At 35.4% G+C, this 16,751-nt stretch overlaps 2 protein-coding genes across 2 annotated transcripts in view; both read right to left on the bottom strand.

Annotated features, from left to right (window-relative positions):
- LOC105161497 (regulatory-associated protein of TOR 1) overlaps positions 1 to 3,725 on the bottom strand; it is an 11,419-nt gene extending 7,694 nt beyond the window's left edge. The window contains exons 1-6 of the mRNA XM_011079196.2: positions 2,947 to 3,725; positions 1,761 to 1,863; positions 757 to 839; positions 402 to 560; positions 179 to 295; positions 1 to 87 (exon numbers count right to left, since the gene is read on the bottom strand). The exon at positions 1 to 87 is cut by the window's left edge and continues 68 nt beyond it. Coding sequence (XP_011077498.1) covers positions 1 to 87; positions 179 to 295; positions 402 to 560; positions 757 to 839; positions 1,761 to 1,863; positions 2,947 to 3,282 — 885 coding nt within the window. The 5' untranslated portion in view covers positions 3,283 to 3,725. The remainder of the gene's footprint in view (positions 88 to 178; positions 296 to 401; positions 561 to 756; positions 840 to 1,760; positions 1,864 to 2,946) is intronic.
- LOC105161612 (CBL-interacting serine/threonine-protein kinase 14-like) lies at positions 14,376 to 16,253 on the bottom strand. The gene has a single exon (XM_011079349.2). The coding sequence runs from the start codon at positions 15,675 to 15,677 to the stop codon at positions 14,376 to 14,378; it is 1,302 nt and encodes a 433-aa protein (XP_011077651.1). The 5' UTR covers positions 15,678 to 16,253.

Here is a 16,751-nt window from a genome sequence, read left to right as displayed (position 1 = left end):
AGGAAGTGTCTCGTGAGCTTCACAGGCTGCAAGTAAAATACAGTCCCTCATGGAAGGTACAGAACTTGAAGTACCAGAATCCAGGAGCTGTGAGTAAAACAAGAAATCCTTGAGGCAAGTTACCACTTCAGGTTCACATAAATGCATCTTTATTGGTTAAATATATATTGTCAAGTACCTCAATGAATGCACTCAGAATCATCCCAGCGGCAGAGCAATCAAACACATATATTGATGGTGTCCTCAGCCAGGAATCCAGATCACTGATTGGCAAAGGGATATACTGTGTATAGCTCTACATAAGCAGCAAAATGGGAACACTGAAACCTTGAGAGATTGTTAGCGGGAGAGGGGTGTTGGATGATGGAAAGCACAGGAGAAAGTTTACTAAGAAAAGGAACCTTATTGAATAGCCAAATTTCACCATTTGGAGTTGGCTTTGGCACACCATGTCCATTATAGTGGAAAAGAACTCTCTCAGACTTTGCATATTTGCGGCACGTGGTGCATAGCTTCTTGACTTCATCAACTGTGGGATCTAGTGAAATTTTGTATCGAGCCTGCCCAAGTGCATACAGTTTTGAGATATTTTTCATGATTCTTGCAATGAATTAAATATGTATTCCCTCTTCGTATCGTTGTAATTTTTTCTTTTTTCTTTTTTTTTTCTTTTGGGCAAACCTAAAGCCTTTTGTAAGTTTATATGTAAATAAAATATCGTCAATGTTAACTGAAGAAAATCATAATTTTTCATACCTTGGGTTGCCACCTCTCATACTGTTGGTTCAAGGTTCTTCCTATCGCTTCAAGTGCTTTCTGAGGTGCGATGGAGAAAGGGTCTATAAAAAGAGTAATGAAGGGATATGAAATGAGAAATAATGTATTAATATTCACAAAGACAATAGCTACTTATTTTTTATGTCCCAGAAGTGCAACTAAAAAAATGAAAAATAGACAACACACATAAAATAAGGCAGCCAGTAACTTATCCCAGTAAACTTCATACAAGTTCCCATCTTAAGTAGTATGTATGTCTCACAAAGTTAGCAAGCTGGGACATCACCCAATTATAATCTGTCTACACAAAGAATCAGTATTGTTTCTCAGTAATTGAAAGCACGCATAACTTTTCTGTGGTAAGTTAGAGCAAGAGAGCCATCTAAAGGTAACACCTAAAATGAACCTAGCCAAGCGAAGATAGGTGTGGCTTTACCCAGTACATCTCCAGTGCAACTAAGGATAAGCCTTGCTAAATTTGGATAGCTGGACAAAGTAGCATCCAAATACTCAAGTAATTCGAGCTCCTTAGATGACAATTAACGCACTATCACATTTTGCCCCAAACATTAAGCACTCGTTACATCTTGTAAAACTTCTTTGTTTTGAGCATCTACCTCCAAAAACTTCCTAACGATGGTGTTTGGCCCAGAATGACAATATCATCTAAAGTTACATCGACAAGATTAGTAATGTATAAATATACAGTTTACTATAAAAGCCAAACCAAGATATTTATTAGGACATTGAAGGGATAAACTCTAAATTACCCACAACAATCCACAAGGTGGAACGTACTGTTCATCCAAAACATCAACTTAAATTAAAAGAATTGTCCTGCCTCCTCCAGATGCCATATAGATGAAAAGTTCTAGACAGGCAACATGAGCAAATAAATTGAAGATAACCAGGCATAAACAAGCAAATCTTAACATTCCATGATTGACTAATTGTCAATGAGAAAAGGACGGAGATGATTATACCAATCCAGCATTCCATTCGGGCACAAGGGGATATCTTTATCACATCAGGTGGATCAACGCTAATATTTAAGCACAGAACTAGAGCAACACATCCTGTCTTCATCTGCAACAAATGTTGGACGTTAACACAGACAATTGTGCTACATGAAATATGTTTCATCAAATAAAAGGGGGGGGGGGGGGGAAAAAAAAAAAGGGGGGGGGGGGGGAGAACAAAAAACTACGGAAAATTACAAGAAAAGAAAAAAAGAGAAGCCAAGATTGGGAAGCCAATGCATTGATAAGCAATATAATTCAACCAATAGAACTTCCTCCTTCAGCCAGAAGATGCAAAAACTCACAGATCGTCCGTAGAAGAGCAGAAGTTCTGTTTAGAAATTGGATGAGTGAACTTCTGTTGATAACTTAGTTTGGTTGTCTTTGCAAGACATGGGACATAACATTTTAAAAAGAAATGCATGTAAGTACTCAAAAAGCTACTTCATAGAGCAGCCACTTTGAACAGCAGGATTCAAGGAAACATCCATCTCACCAGATTCCCAGCAAAAGAAATTATAATTCTCCATCCAATTTGAAAGGCACAAAAAGCTTTCATTGGAGCAAATAACTTTTTAAGCTTTAATTATATATACACACTAGTGTTTCTAGCTAAGGAGGATGCCTACCGAAGGCAGTCTCAGAGTGATTAAGGTACCAAAAGATTGGCACAGTAACCTAATTTTCTGTTCCATAGAAAGCATAACTTGATTCAAAATCCACATTTCTAATACTCCAAATTTTGAAGGTGCTGAAGGAAGTATTGAAATATCAACTCTAAAACACAACTGCATACCCGCTAAAATTCATGGTCATTTCAAGCACAAAAACCCAATATGCAACCATTAGCCACATGATACACAAGATAAAGTCAAAACTAATTATCTCATCACCATATTATTCATGCAACACTTTTAAAATAGGTAACCAACAAAACCACATTTAACAAGCTACTATACTCCATCATGTTGCCTCTGTAGCACTTTCTCCTATCATCTTAGCCGGCAACAGGATTCAAGATCCAGGCTGCTATCATCCGCTAGGCTAACTCAGAAACTAGAAATACTACGTTGATGTAAACACCCAAACAAGAAAAAAAAGAAAAGAGGAAACATAAATTAAAGATAGCGAGAGAGAGAGAGGAGCATACTCGTTCCCGAGGCCGCCATTTGGAGACTAAACCACTATCTGACGGGCCTGAGGGCACAGACTCCTCAAACCCGTCATGCCGAAGCTCACACAACACTACAGTTTGCGGCAAGTACGCCATGCTTGTCGTGGTGGTCATGGCTACATAGCTACTACTCGGGGTTTCCGATAAATCTCGAGCATTGGTGTCATTATTAACGTCGTTAACACTATACACACTTCTCTCTCCATCCTCCTGGACACAATTCCCATTGGCGGAGACTTGCTCCAAGTGATTTGAAACCGCCGCGGAAGACTGAGAAAACCGAGATGCAGCCATCAAATCCCCCAATGCCATAAAAGAAAAGACAGATTTCAGGAATAATTTCAGCCCTGCCCTAGTCGAACTGATTTTGGAGGAGAACTCATAACAGGAACCCTAAGCACGAGGTTATAGTAATTTCCAGTAACAGTTTTGGGTGAGAAAGAATGAAGAAAGAGAGCGAGGAATTTAGGTCAGGAGAGTAGGTGCCAATTAACCGAGGAAGGCGATGAAAGAGCGGGGTGATGGGGAGAGGAGATAAAGGAAAAAATGCCAGCTTCAGGAACCCCCAGGGCGTGGCGGTTCAAGTGGCAGTCATAGCAGCGCCTCTGGTGGAGGAGTCGAGGTGGCCGTCGATGGAGGCGTAGATATACACATATGTACGTACAGAGAGACAGAGAGAGAAAGAGAGAGCTGCTTTCGGAGAAAAACTCGCTAGGGAGCTGTAAAGTGTAATTTGGGGGCTTTTTTTAATTTTTCTTTGTTTTATCAGTAATTGTTATTAGCAGTAATAGTAGCAGCAGTAGTAATAAATTTATTGCTCAACATTTTCACTTTTGCGTTTATAATTGTCAGCTATTTTATGTTTCTCATGGGTACAAAAATTGTGATAAGAGTAATAGTAATATATATTTCTTTGAGCATTCTCTTACCAAAAATTTACCATACGCACTGCAGTTTATCTTCCTTGCCAAATGATACCTGCCTCCCATCAAATTTTAATTGTGACGTGGTCGAGATTTTTTTTGCTAAAGGATAAAATCGAAATTTTTACCAGGATGCAATTGTACACCAGGTGAAGTGCAATTTTCCTAAGAAGTGCAGTTTTTAAGAGAATTGTGAATGAATAGTAATTTGTCTTAAAAAATTAATATTTTGATATTTATAATAGTGTTGAAAATTATATAACGTGGTTGGTTGCATTTGTTGAATGTGTGCCTCATATATATTAAATTACTCTTTTACCCTTATAAATTATATTTTTCTGAGTTTAGTTAACACATGGGAGTGGATGGGTGGGTAGTCGTTTATTATTTTCAATTCATCGGGGGTGTGCGAATATGCTTGGCCAACGATGTCTGGTGCCCTGCTCGAGCTGGGGGTGCACCTCGGTCGTACAGTGCACCAAACTGGCCACGCGGGGTACACCTTAGTCGTACGGTGCACCATGTGCCTAGCTCGAGGTACCGCAGCGCACTCCAGCTCAAGCCTCAAGCGGGGGCGCTGGGATGCGCACTCGGGTGGGCTCGAGTTGGGAGTGTACCTCAATCGTAGGGTGCATCGCCTCGAGCTGGGGCGCTAGGAGGCGCACCTGGTGCGCCAGCCGGCGAGGTGCACTAGGTGGTGCACCGGTCGGGGGGCCTCGAGCTGGAGGGGTCTGGTGCGAAAGGATAAAATCAAAATTTTTACCACGACGCAATTGCACACCAGGTGAAATGCAATTTCCATAAGAGGTGCAGTTTTCAAGAGAATGGTGTCTCAGTCAATGAATAGTAACTTGCCTTAAAAAATTAATATTTTGGTATTTATAGTACTGTTGGAAATTATATGATGTGGTGGGTTGTATTTGTTTAATGTGTGCCTCATATATGTTAAATTACTTTTTTACCCTTACAAGTTAATATTTTTTACCAATGTACATCAAATTGAGCAAAAATTATTTTGATACGTGAGTTTTGGTATTATTATCAAATTAATACATGACTTTTTGTAAATAATTTAATTAAAATTCAATTTTCTTTATAAATATCAAATTGATACAGGAGTTTCTGCAAATGTTTAGATTGATACTTGAGTTTCTCCATAATTGTTGAATAGATTCTTATGTCTATTTTAAATATTTTATAAAGACAAATATATCCTTTAATCTAAAAATAGCTTCTCTCTCTCTCTCATTTGAATCAAAATTAGTCCTAAGTATTTATTTATTTATCATGGTACATTCTATGACTAAATAAATAACATGATTTAATTATAATAATAAAAGTATTAGTAAATACTAATATATAAATACTTGTCCTTTATTGGCACAAAAAATTAAAAATACACTTGATGGGAGCCACTAGTTTTATAAATAAAAGGCTAAATTTTAAAACTAAAAAAAATATAAAATAGATGTTAATTTTAATTACTTTAAAGTTACAATATCACTAGAAAAAAAGATGAAATTTGTGACGGCTTTTTTATGGCAGTTCCAATACCCACGGTCTTTATAATGGATTTATAACAGGTATGACGTGCTGACATTATTAAAAGACTAATAAAAAAGAAATCTTTTATAACGGTCTTTACAAAAGTCGATACAAAATTGGTGTAGCTTAAAAGACAATGTTGCAAGAACCGTCACATTAAGGACGAATTTTTTTGTGAAGGTCGTTACAAAGACCATTACAAAATAACGGCTATATTTTCTAACGGCTATCTTTGGAGTTTCAAGAGCCATTACAAAAGCCGTTACAAAAAAAACTTATATATATTTATTTCATTTCATTTCATTTGTTGTAAAAAAATTTATATAACCACAAACACTCTCATCACTCTAATTTTTGTGCATATACATCTGACTAGCTTGTAGATTATTACTTGAATTTTAGACCGTCAACTAGTGTCAATCATCACTTAAATCAGGTTAACCAGGTAACAGAGACTAATTTATATTTTATTATGTTTAATTAAATTAATTATATTATATTTACCTACTTTATTAGTTCATGATTTTTTATTAATCTTATATCATGTTAATTATATGTATTCTCCTAAATAGTATACATAGTACCGTAATATTTATAAATATGTAAGTCGTCAAATTAGAATATTAGTTATATATCTTTTTTATGTGTGAATACAGTTATATATACATCATCATGTTACTAGAATTAAGGAGATGAATGTATAATAAAACCCTCCAAGGAAGAACAGGTCTGACACTGAAGTTTGAGGATGGGCTTAAGACTTTCGTAGAATGGGCAAAGGGTCAACGTGGACATATGGATAGACACAAAATTAGGTGTTCTTGCCGAAAATGCAAAATACAAAGTTCAGGACACCCGACGATGTCAGTTATCACTTGTGTATGCGAGAATTTATGCCAAAATATTATAATTGAACTTTCATGGCGAGGATAGGGTGCATGAGTACTTTGACACTGCGATTGTCCCTCCAATTCCTGAGGAGCAAACCCCAGTTGCCTATGCGAGGATAATCATTCACATTGGGGTGATGAAGAACATTTGGATTGGGCGCAGCCGATAGTTTATGCAGTTGGGCCGAGTTATTTTTCTTCTTTTCATGATGTTGTGCTTGATGCTAGTACGAGGTTCTTCCCTGTTGATGCCGGTTCTTCTTCATATTGTTATAGCGGTGGCCCCTATGATTATGAGTCAGGGTTGACAGATCGTTTTTACAATATAGTGCATGCTTCCGATTAGTCATTGTGGAACAATTGCACCCAATTTCAATTAAAAACTGTTGCTGAGTTGGTGGATATCAAGGTGGACAACCATGGCAACCAGATAGAACGTGACAACCATGACAAGTCAATAATAAATTGTGGTGTGTGTGTGTGTGTCAAAAATTCATGGTATACAGTCGAAGACAATGAGTTCTATGGAATCATTGAAAAGATCATTCAACTGGCATATTCACTTATTCTAAACTTGCACATCGTTTTGTTCAAGTGTCGTTAGGTCGATCCAAAAAGATGAGTCATTCATACTTGCACAACAAACAGTACAATTATACTACACTGAGTACCCAAGTATAAAAAGGGACAAAGCGGATTGGATGACTGTCTGCAAAATCAAGGGTCGGAGAGTTGTTGATGAGTCGAAATGGACTAAGATTGCATATCAATCGAAGGAAGTCATACCAGTCCCTCAAGTTGCTATGTCCTACGATCTGCTTGATCCCACTGGTTTATAAATTGTGGTTGATTTTTCAATTGCACACCAGCAAGTACTTCACCGACTGAAGCCAGTCAAACTGATAATGAAGATAAAGAGGATGATGAAGATAGTTTCGAGGACTACGAGACTGACGATGATGAAGACGAGGCCACATAATGTATATTTTTCTGTTGCAATATTGTAAAATAAAAATAACATAAATATTTTTTATTTTTTATAAAAATTTATTATTTGAAACGGTTAATTTATTTAAAAACAGTTACCAAGGCAGTTACAAAAGGCGGTCAATTATTGTCAACAAGCGGGAAATAAAATTGTGTAACAGCCAAATTTCAAAAGTTGTTACAGAGACCGTTGAAAACTAAAATCTTTGAAATCAAAATAAAACAACAGGGGGGAATTTTTAAATTTGATGCCGTTATAAAAACCGTTACAAGTGCAATTACAATGAAAAATTATATCAACCGTTACAAAAATTGAGTCATCTCATAAATTCAGATCGAAAAGTACGATATCTTTACATCAGACACTAGATTCGTACCAAAGTTAAATATATACAAGTATGTGCCCATTAAATTATATCAGACGGTATGATTTTAAATCATACGTCTTGATTTAAAAATACATTGTATTGAGTGATTACTATTACGTTCGAAGAACGATATATCGAAATCTGTATACCCAATAAGGCTACAATTTGGCCGAATGGACTTTTTGGTAAGTGTGATCATATTGACAGTTTGATCTTAATTTTGACAGCCCGATTAATCCATGCAGTTTAACACTGTAAGATGACAGTTACATCAATGTAATACTAACATTTATGAATATATAAATTTATTGCATACTGCGTATATTTATTAATGTCAAATAAATTTTTTTGTCTTTTTTAATATATTTCAATTATATTGTTCTAGTACAATGATAGTTTTCCACAATATTAAATTGTCAAAACCGATATTTTTTTTATTAATTTTTAATAAAATTAATTAATCAATTACAACGGCTTCAATGATGATTTTTGCAATGGAGTTTACCAAAACGACATTGTATCATTACCTTGTAATGGTATTTGTAATGATTTTTTAAACGGATATCATACACTATATATTTATAATGGCTTTTGTAATGATTTTTTGAATTTTGTAACACATGTTAGAATGGCTTTTTTTGGCACAGTCGTTGCCGTTGAAAATATATATATCTATATATACAACTTTTGCAAATTTCCCTTCTCTCTCTCTCTCTCTCTCTCTCTCTCTCTCTCTCTCTCTTTTGGCATCCCGTTGCCCGTTGCCCCCTAAGGTACGCCCCTCTTGGGTAGATGTGAGTAACGTACACCCCTTCCCCCCACCCCCCTTTGTCGCCTGCCCCCCTCCCACCCACCAATTCCCTCCCCTCCCCCCCTCATTTTCTTATAATATTTTTAAAATTTTTTTAATTTTTAAAAATTATATATTTTGTTAAATTATGTATTTTTGTAATTTTTTGTTATATTTTTCTTCTTTGATTTATTTTAAAATTTTTATAATTTTCAAGTAAGTTTTGTAATATTTGTAGAATTAGTGTGTAATTATTCATTTCTATAATTTTAAAAAATTTCTGAATTTTTGTGCATTTCTGTAAATTTCTGATTTTTTTTAATTTTTTTGGAAATTTCTGTAATTTTAAATAATTTCAGATTTTTTTTAATTTCTATAATTTAATTTTTTTTTCATAATTTCTGTAATTTTATAAAAATTTCATAAATTCTCATAATTTCTGATTTTTTTAATTTCTGCAATTTTATGAAATTGTTAGAAATTTAAGGAGTACAATGCAATTTTTAGAAAAATTATGAACCTTAATGAAATTTTAGGTGCATATTAGAGGACTTTAATGTAATTTAGGAAAATAGAAATTTTATGAAATTATTAGAAATTTAAGGACTACAATGCAATTTTTAGAGAAATTATGAATTTTAATGTAATTTTAGGCGCATATTAGAGGACTTTAATGTAATTTTAGAAAAATAGAAATTTTATGAAATTATTAAAAATTTAAGGACTACAATGCAATGTTTAGGGAAATTGTGAACTTTAATGTAATTTTAAGTGCAATTTGGACTTTATTGCAATATGTAGAGAAATTATGCATTTTCATAAAAGTATGGACGTGAATGCTATTTGTAGGCAAATTTCGGACCTTGTTGCAATTATTAGCAAATTATGAAAAAATATATTTATTCAATAATAAAATATAATTATGTGTTTTAAATATTAATAAATTTTTATATTGTAAATAATGACGATCAGTGCTCCACCACCCCTGGTCGAGGTCGTGGCAAAGGCCATGGTCGCGCCACTACTTTCCCTAGTGGCCAGAGACATTTCATCAACCTCCAGGATGCAAGGTCCGTATAATATTTGTTGTTAATTGATTTAATATTTTTGTTATTTTTAAATTAATTTTAATATTTAATTATTATTTTCAGGTACGAGCGCAATTTTCACACGGTTATCAATTCTATGGTCAAAGGGCATTATCTGCATCCCTAAACCAACATATCGCAGATCCCACAGCAGGACCAGCTATTCTAGTTCCAAAAATTAAAGGTAATAATAATAATATTTAATTTTAAGTAATGTTTATATTTTAAAAATTAAATATTTATGTAATTTTCTTTTTGTCAATTTTTCAGATGTTGTACTGGAAGACGAGTCAAATATTATACGAGTATTGTTGCAGTGGCTTATAAAAGATTAACGGATCAGAACATGATAGTTGTCATAAAGTTTTGATCTCCATCAAAGATCTATAGCTTGGGTCCTGAACTCAAAACCTCCAACTATATAGTGAAAAACTTTGCTTCATACGCTTCAGACTTCCTTCGACTTGATGATCCTGAACATATATAGACGATCGGGTGTTGGCACTCCATTTGATAATAATTTAGATTAGTTTTTTTTTATATTTTGTAATAATATTTTAATTTTTGTAATTAAAAAATTCAAAATATATTAAATATTAAAATATATAAAACAAATTTAAATAATATTATTATTAAAATATATTAAAAATAATAAATTTTGTAACTGTATTTGTAATGGTTTTTGTAATACACCAATAAGATGTATAATTATCAGGCCGTTACAAAGAATATGCCAAAAATAGTTACAAATTAAACCAAGACCGTTCCAAAAACCGTTACAAAATAAGTGAAAAAAAATCTTTTACAAATGCAGTGCCAAAAGAAGATACAAATATATTACAAAATAGTTACAAAGAGTATTACAAAAACCGTTCCAAATATTTGGCAAAATCATACCTAAATGTGTTACAAATGCCATTACAATAATATTTATTTCAAATTCAACCTAGTAGTTACAAAAGTCGTTTCAAATTATTTTTATTCATGTTACTAGTTTTGTAACGGCTACACCAGACTGTCACAAAAGCCGTTACAATTTGTAACGATTTTTGTGCAAAACGTTACAAATACTTTGTAACACTTCGTTTAGCCGCGGTAGACCGTCACACAAGCTGTTAAAATTTATAACGGCTTATGTACAAGACATTGTTTAGCTGCGATAGGCCTAGATGAGAGGAAAACTGACTTGAACATCTAATAGGGCGTGATCACGCCCTATTCAATGGGCAAAGCTGTCTACGAGAGTGATCAATTTGGAAAAATTTTTACTGCGATTCACTTCCTTTTCCAGACGGCAAGTTGGGAGCAAGAGGGAGGACGATTTTGCTGCTATAAAAAAGAGTGTGAAGGCTGAAGATTAGTATCGAATTTCATATTTTATTACTCTCGTAGTTTAGATCATCTGTTATCTTTCCCTTTCTTTTTATTTTATGTTTTTCTATAGGATTTTAGGAAGAATTTCTACACATATGTTGTGTAGCTAATTCTCTTTTCCGATTCAAGGAAAATGTTAAACCCAATTGTTATATTTTGAGATGTTGGTTTTAATCTGATTTCATCGAGTATTTCTTGTCTTGATTTACATCTTATGGAATGATTATTATTGATAGATCTGACAATTCGATTCTATATCAATTATTCTACAGTTTCTACTGCTATCCATGAGTTCAATAATCCGTAATTGTCATGAATGAGTGATATGAGTAGCAAACAGATTAATTGTGTGCTTCGCATGATTTATTTGTAGGGATAAGAAAACTAGGTTAGATGATTGCAACTATCTCAATTGTTTGATCTAGGTTGAACTGTTTTCCCTTATGCAAATGCTATTATTGAATTGATATGAAACGTTATCGTGTCCAATCGTGAGATAATAAGTTTTAATTTAGATGCTTGAGTCACATCAATTACAAGAGGAAAACATAAATTTATAATGACTATCATAATAGATTTTGAGGTTGAATGCTTACTTGTGAAATTAATTTTATGCGATCAATGGTTAACATAATGATTGGATGATAAATTACCTCGGGTCCAAATTCTTTTCTATTGATTTCTTCCTCATAATTTATCTATGTTGTTTGTTTAGTTTCTATTAGTTAGTAATAATTCTTAATTCAAACTCCCATCATTCGGTTACCGCAACTTGACCGAGAAATTAATTCATAGTTTTCTAGTGATTCGACCTGATCTAATACTACTAGAGTTGTAGAATCATTAATTATTTTTTGTGGCTTCAATAATCAATCAAAATTTTGGAGCCGTTGCCAGGGAACTACTTTAGTTTCTTAGTCTAATCTTTTGATTTTGCAATGTTCGTGCAGTATTTGATATAGTTTAACTGTTCGTGGTGAATTTTTTTGAGGAGATTGCAGAAAGGATGGCAACAAGAGAATGGATTTCCACAATGGATGAGAATCATAGACAATGTGAATTTCCATCATATTGGGGAGTAAATGCAAAAGAATATTTCCATCATATGATTCCTACTTTGAATTCTATAATCCAGGATGGCAAAGTCATTTCAGTTACTGGGATCAAGAGGAGCAACCGAGACACCAACTACCTCCATCTCCTACACAAGCTGCATCGCGAATCCCTAATTTAGGTATGAGTTTAGAGGACATTGTTAAATCCCTTGCTCTCACTCTTCAATTTCAACAGGATACAAGGGCAAATATGGGAGGAGGTGGAGGTTGGACTATTATTTTGATGAATATTTGCTTTTATATGTTATACTTAAACTTTCTATTTATATACTAATTGTAATGCATCCTATTTTAACATAATACCACGTTACCTTTAGAAGCGAAGAGTATAGTGTTGGCGGATATCAAGGACAAATGGAGAAGGTGGAAGCATGAGATAAAAGTAAAGTATTTCCTACCCTACATTGATGACCCGGATACTCTGTCACGGTCACCAACTAAGCGTATAAAACAGGATCAACGGACGAAATTGGTAATGCATTGGACTGATGAGGATGTGCAGGTAAATTTTCATTACATGTACCATTTTGAGGAGAAAAATATAATCATGACTATTTCCATTTTATTTGATAGAAAATTGCTAGGAAGAATCCGATACATAAATGTTTCCAAAAAGTAATGTCTTCATCGGACCGAGAGGACATCATTTGCAGTTATGGAAAACTGTTAGGTCTGATTCATGCATCTATGTTCTGGAATTGTTGGTGCTGAAGCTTGTCCAAACAATTGATTTGATTTATGAATATTACCTTTTATTATAATTATTATATTTTAATCTGCTAACCCACAACCGGCCCATTCCCTGTTCAGTTTCTTAAATTTATTATGGAAGCAACTTGGGAAGATCAAAATAACAAGAAGGACGCAGAGGACTCATCTACTCAGCAAATAGAATAGCTAGGTAATTAACTGAATGACCAAACCAAAAATGGAGACTATCATTGACTAACTTGTATCAAGCTGCTGGTACGTCATATTAATTATTATATAATCCTTCATATGCAATGTCTACAATGCAAATGTACACTGGAAGTTATCTCTTAATGCGATGCTCTTTTAGTAACAAAGGGGCCACCTTCTTTTCCAGAACATGCATGTTCTCTAGCTGGCTAATATGATGGATATAGCATAGGAGAAGGTTGTGTGTTGAATATTGTAATCTCTTTGGAATTGGCTTGTGTGTTTTGAGGGATCCTCTAGGGCTGGAGACACCTAAACTCAACATTCATATAGGGTATGCATGGCATCTATTTAAACTTTTAGGAAATTGTGGAAAAAAGGTTTGGCATTCTTCTTTCATCATACAAAAAAATGGGCAATTGTCTAAGAGAAATATGACAAATTAGGCATCTATAAGTTATAAGGAATTTGGGGCCACAATATGGTTCATTTTCTATTATCAATAAATGCATTAATGCTTGCCTCATTCAATATACAAGTAGCTAGCTAGCTCATCAAACACAGCACTGACACTGGCCAGGAATGGATGGAGAGAATGAAACAAGAACTATAATATTTAGATGGAGTAGTGGATGAGAAATGGAGAATCATGTACATATAATAAAATTCAATGATTGAGAAGACATACATGGTGGGTGAATTATTGGCCACAACGATAATAGTAACGTGGTGCGTCCTTTTTTTCTTTTTTTTTTTTTTTGGGTTTTGGAGTATTGTGAAGAATTCAATTTTGTAATATGGGATAGGAAAGGCCCCTTATAAAATCTGGGGGATAGGCATATATCCACTCCACTCCAGCGCCAGTCCCAGTGCCAGTGGGTCACCCACCACCAATATCTCAATATATTATATTCTTATTTACAAGAAAACTATTCCCATGGAGTTATGTGATAATGACCTGCACTTACCAATTTTCTTATATGTGACCTTAAAAACCAAGGACAAAAGATTCTTTTTAGTTATAAAATTTAATATTTGGCAAATACATTGTCCTTTTCTGAGCTCATATATGTTAGTCAGTGAACCACACACACATAATTAATCATGGATGAAGACAACTAATAAGAGGCTTAATTTAACTTAATATGACAACTACAGACGGCAACCAACGGAAGGATTTTTTTTGTTTCAAGTTAATGACATGAACACATGGTAAAAAACAATATGCATACATATCAAGGTATCCCGAACTGAGAAACTACGTACCAGGGCAAAAAGATTTTACAGAAACCCGGTAATATAATCCCAAATTCATACTTTGGTTTATCTTTCATTTCTGAATCTAAAATACAATTAAGGTTCCCCCTTTGGGGCCTAGCCTAATCTTCTTCATCCGCAATCATTGACAAGTATCAAATTGCTTCCTTATTCTGCTGCATTTGGGGGGGTGGGGGCATGAACTAAATCTTCCAGCCGTGGCTTCAATTTCTCTCTCCACAAATCTCGTCCAAGTCCACTTCTTTTCACCTCCACCACCACCAGCTCTTCCGTTAACCGGTTGATCTCTACCATTACAACGTAATTCCAATTCTGCCCATGCAACCTCACCCTCAGTCCCTTCTTTGCCACCCTCATTCCCTCTTCCTCCGCCAACGCCTCTATCCTCTTAATTATCCTCTCCGGCCACTCTGCTGACACAAACATCTCCCAATTCACGCGATTCCCACTGTTACTGAACAAACCCGACAGATCTGCGCCCGACGAGTATGAGATCAAGTCAAAAGCGTTTAGATACCGCGCTTCTTCCCCAGATTCTTTAAATTCGAACTCTCTGTCAACCGGCTGCTTGATCTCCTTGTACCCCTTCTTGAACCACGGGTCATTCAAAATCTCGTGTACCGTTATTCTGGTTTCTGGATTCGGATCCAGTACCCGGGTCAGAAACCTCTTCAGCTCCGGAGAGGTCCATTTAGGGCAACGGAATTCTCCTTTGTAGATTTTTCTATACATGGCCATTAAATTTGTGTCGTTAAATGGTAAATAACCTGCATTCAGAACATACAAAATAACTCCGCAGGACCACACATCAACCTTCGCTCCATCATAGCCTTTCTTGGCAAGGATCTCCGGTGCAACGTAAGCAGGAGTACCGCATAATGTATGGAGCAAACCGTCGGGTCGGATCTGATCCGTCACAGCGCTGAGCCCGAAATCAGTTACTTTCAATTCCCAGTTTTCGTCTAACAACAGATTTTCGGGTTTCAAATCACGGTGGAATACGCCGTGAGAGTGGCAATACTCAACAGCGGAGATTAATTGTTGGAAATATTTGCGGCTGAGATCCTCACTGAATCTGCCTTTCGCGATCTTGGCAAAGAGCTCGCCGCCTTTGGCGTATTCCATTACGAAGTAGATCTTTGTTTTGGTAGCCAGGACCTCGTGGAGGCGCACGATGTGGGGGTGGCGCAGCTTGCGCATGATAACAATCTCCTGCTTAACGTGCGCAGCAAGGTTTCCTCTTAGAATACGCTGCTTGTTGATGGATTTGACGGCGACGCTCTGGCCGGTGCGGAGGTCACGGGCATGGTAGACTTTAGCGAAGGCTCCGCAGCCGAGGAGTCTACCGAGCTCGTATTTTTTGAAGAGATCGGGACTGAGCACCTCGGCGGGGACGTCGCGGCTGGCACCGGCCATGGGGGTTACAACTTCATTGGTGATCTCTGGCATAATTAGATGCAGAGATTGTGTATGAAGGAGGGCGGTGTAACGAGTCCCTGTGTTGCATTAATTGGTGGAACAAATTTTTGAATTTGCTCGATTTTGAAAAAGAAGATTGCGGAAAGGTGGAGTGGGCAAACCCTTACCGGGGGTTTTGGTTATCAGCATTGAAAGAGAGAGCAAATGTGAAGAAGAAATGGAAAAGCAAGGAGGAAAGATGGATTCCAGGCTAAACAAATTAAGAGAAAGAGCTGTTTGTAGCTTAATTTGTACAAAAATATACTTGTCTTCCAAGGCTGATAATCAACCAACTGTTGAGGATAATCACGGGCAAGCCAAGTTAATGATAGTTTCTACAAAAGGACAAAGAAACTAAAACAAAGGAAAGAGGGGAAAAGAAAGAGACAGAGAGAGAGAGAGAGAGAGAGAGAAAGGAGACGGAGAAGGAGGAGGAGAGAATGGTCAGGCATAGGTGAAATAATGCGAAGGAAAAGTTTTCGAGCGAGAGAGAGAGAGAGAATCAAAAATCCTATAGAATAGATGATGAACGGAACTGATGATGGGGCTTAAGAATCGGGATGGGGCGGGGTATCTATTTATTTAAAGGCTTTTCCGAAAAAGTTTTAACATATTCCTTTATTTAATTGTTTTTTATTTTTATTTTTCTTATATGTGATAATGATGCGTAACGTTTTCAAATAAAAACACTTTTTATATATGTATTTTGTTTAACTTGACAGTAAATTAGCAATTAGTAGTAATAAATCCTGAAAATGAGGAAGCCCACCGTCCGTCCACCATACACGTGTTCAAATTAGTTGTTTTCAAGTATAAATTTGATTCACACGTACTACTATTACGTCACTCTCAGTCTCCGTCTCTACCAAGAGTTGAAAAGATTTTTTCTTTTAAAAAACAAAAGAGTATATTTAATTTTATTTATATTTTTTTCCAACGAATGAGCATCGGGAAATATTATTACCACGTACAAAATTATTAATTATATGTAAGCAAGTAAAGTTGAGGGATGGAAATCAGCAAAACAAGGAAATCAAGCATAATTATATTTATTTAGTATTAATT

The sequence above is a fragment of the Sesamum indicum genome, linkage group LG5 (assembly GCF_000512975.1).
Source record: "Sesamum indicum cultivar Zhongzhi No. 13 linkage group LG5, S_indicum_v1.0, whole genome shotgun sequence".
Taxonomy (NCBI): Eukaryota; Viridiplantae; Streptophyta; class Magnoliopsida; order Lamiales; family Pedaliaceae; genus Sesamum; species Sesamum indicum.
Note: the sequence above shows the minus strand (reverse complement) of the source record. Positions and strands in the feature narration are given on the sequence as shown.

Excerpts from the sequence above, each read along its gene's own strand:
- LOC105161612 (XM_011079349.2), bottom strand. The coding sequence starts at position 15,677 with ATGCCAGAGATCACCAATGAAGTTGTAACCCCCATGGCCGGTGCCAGC.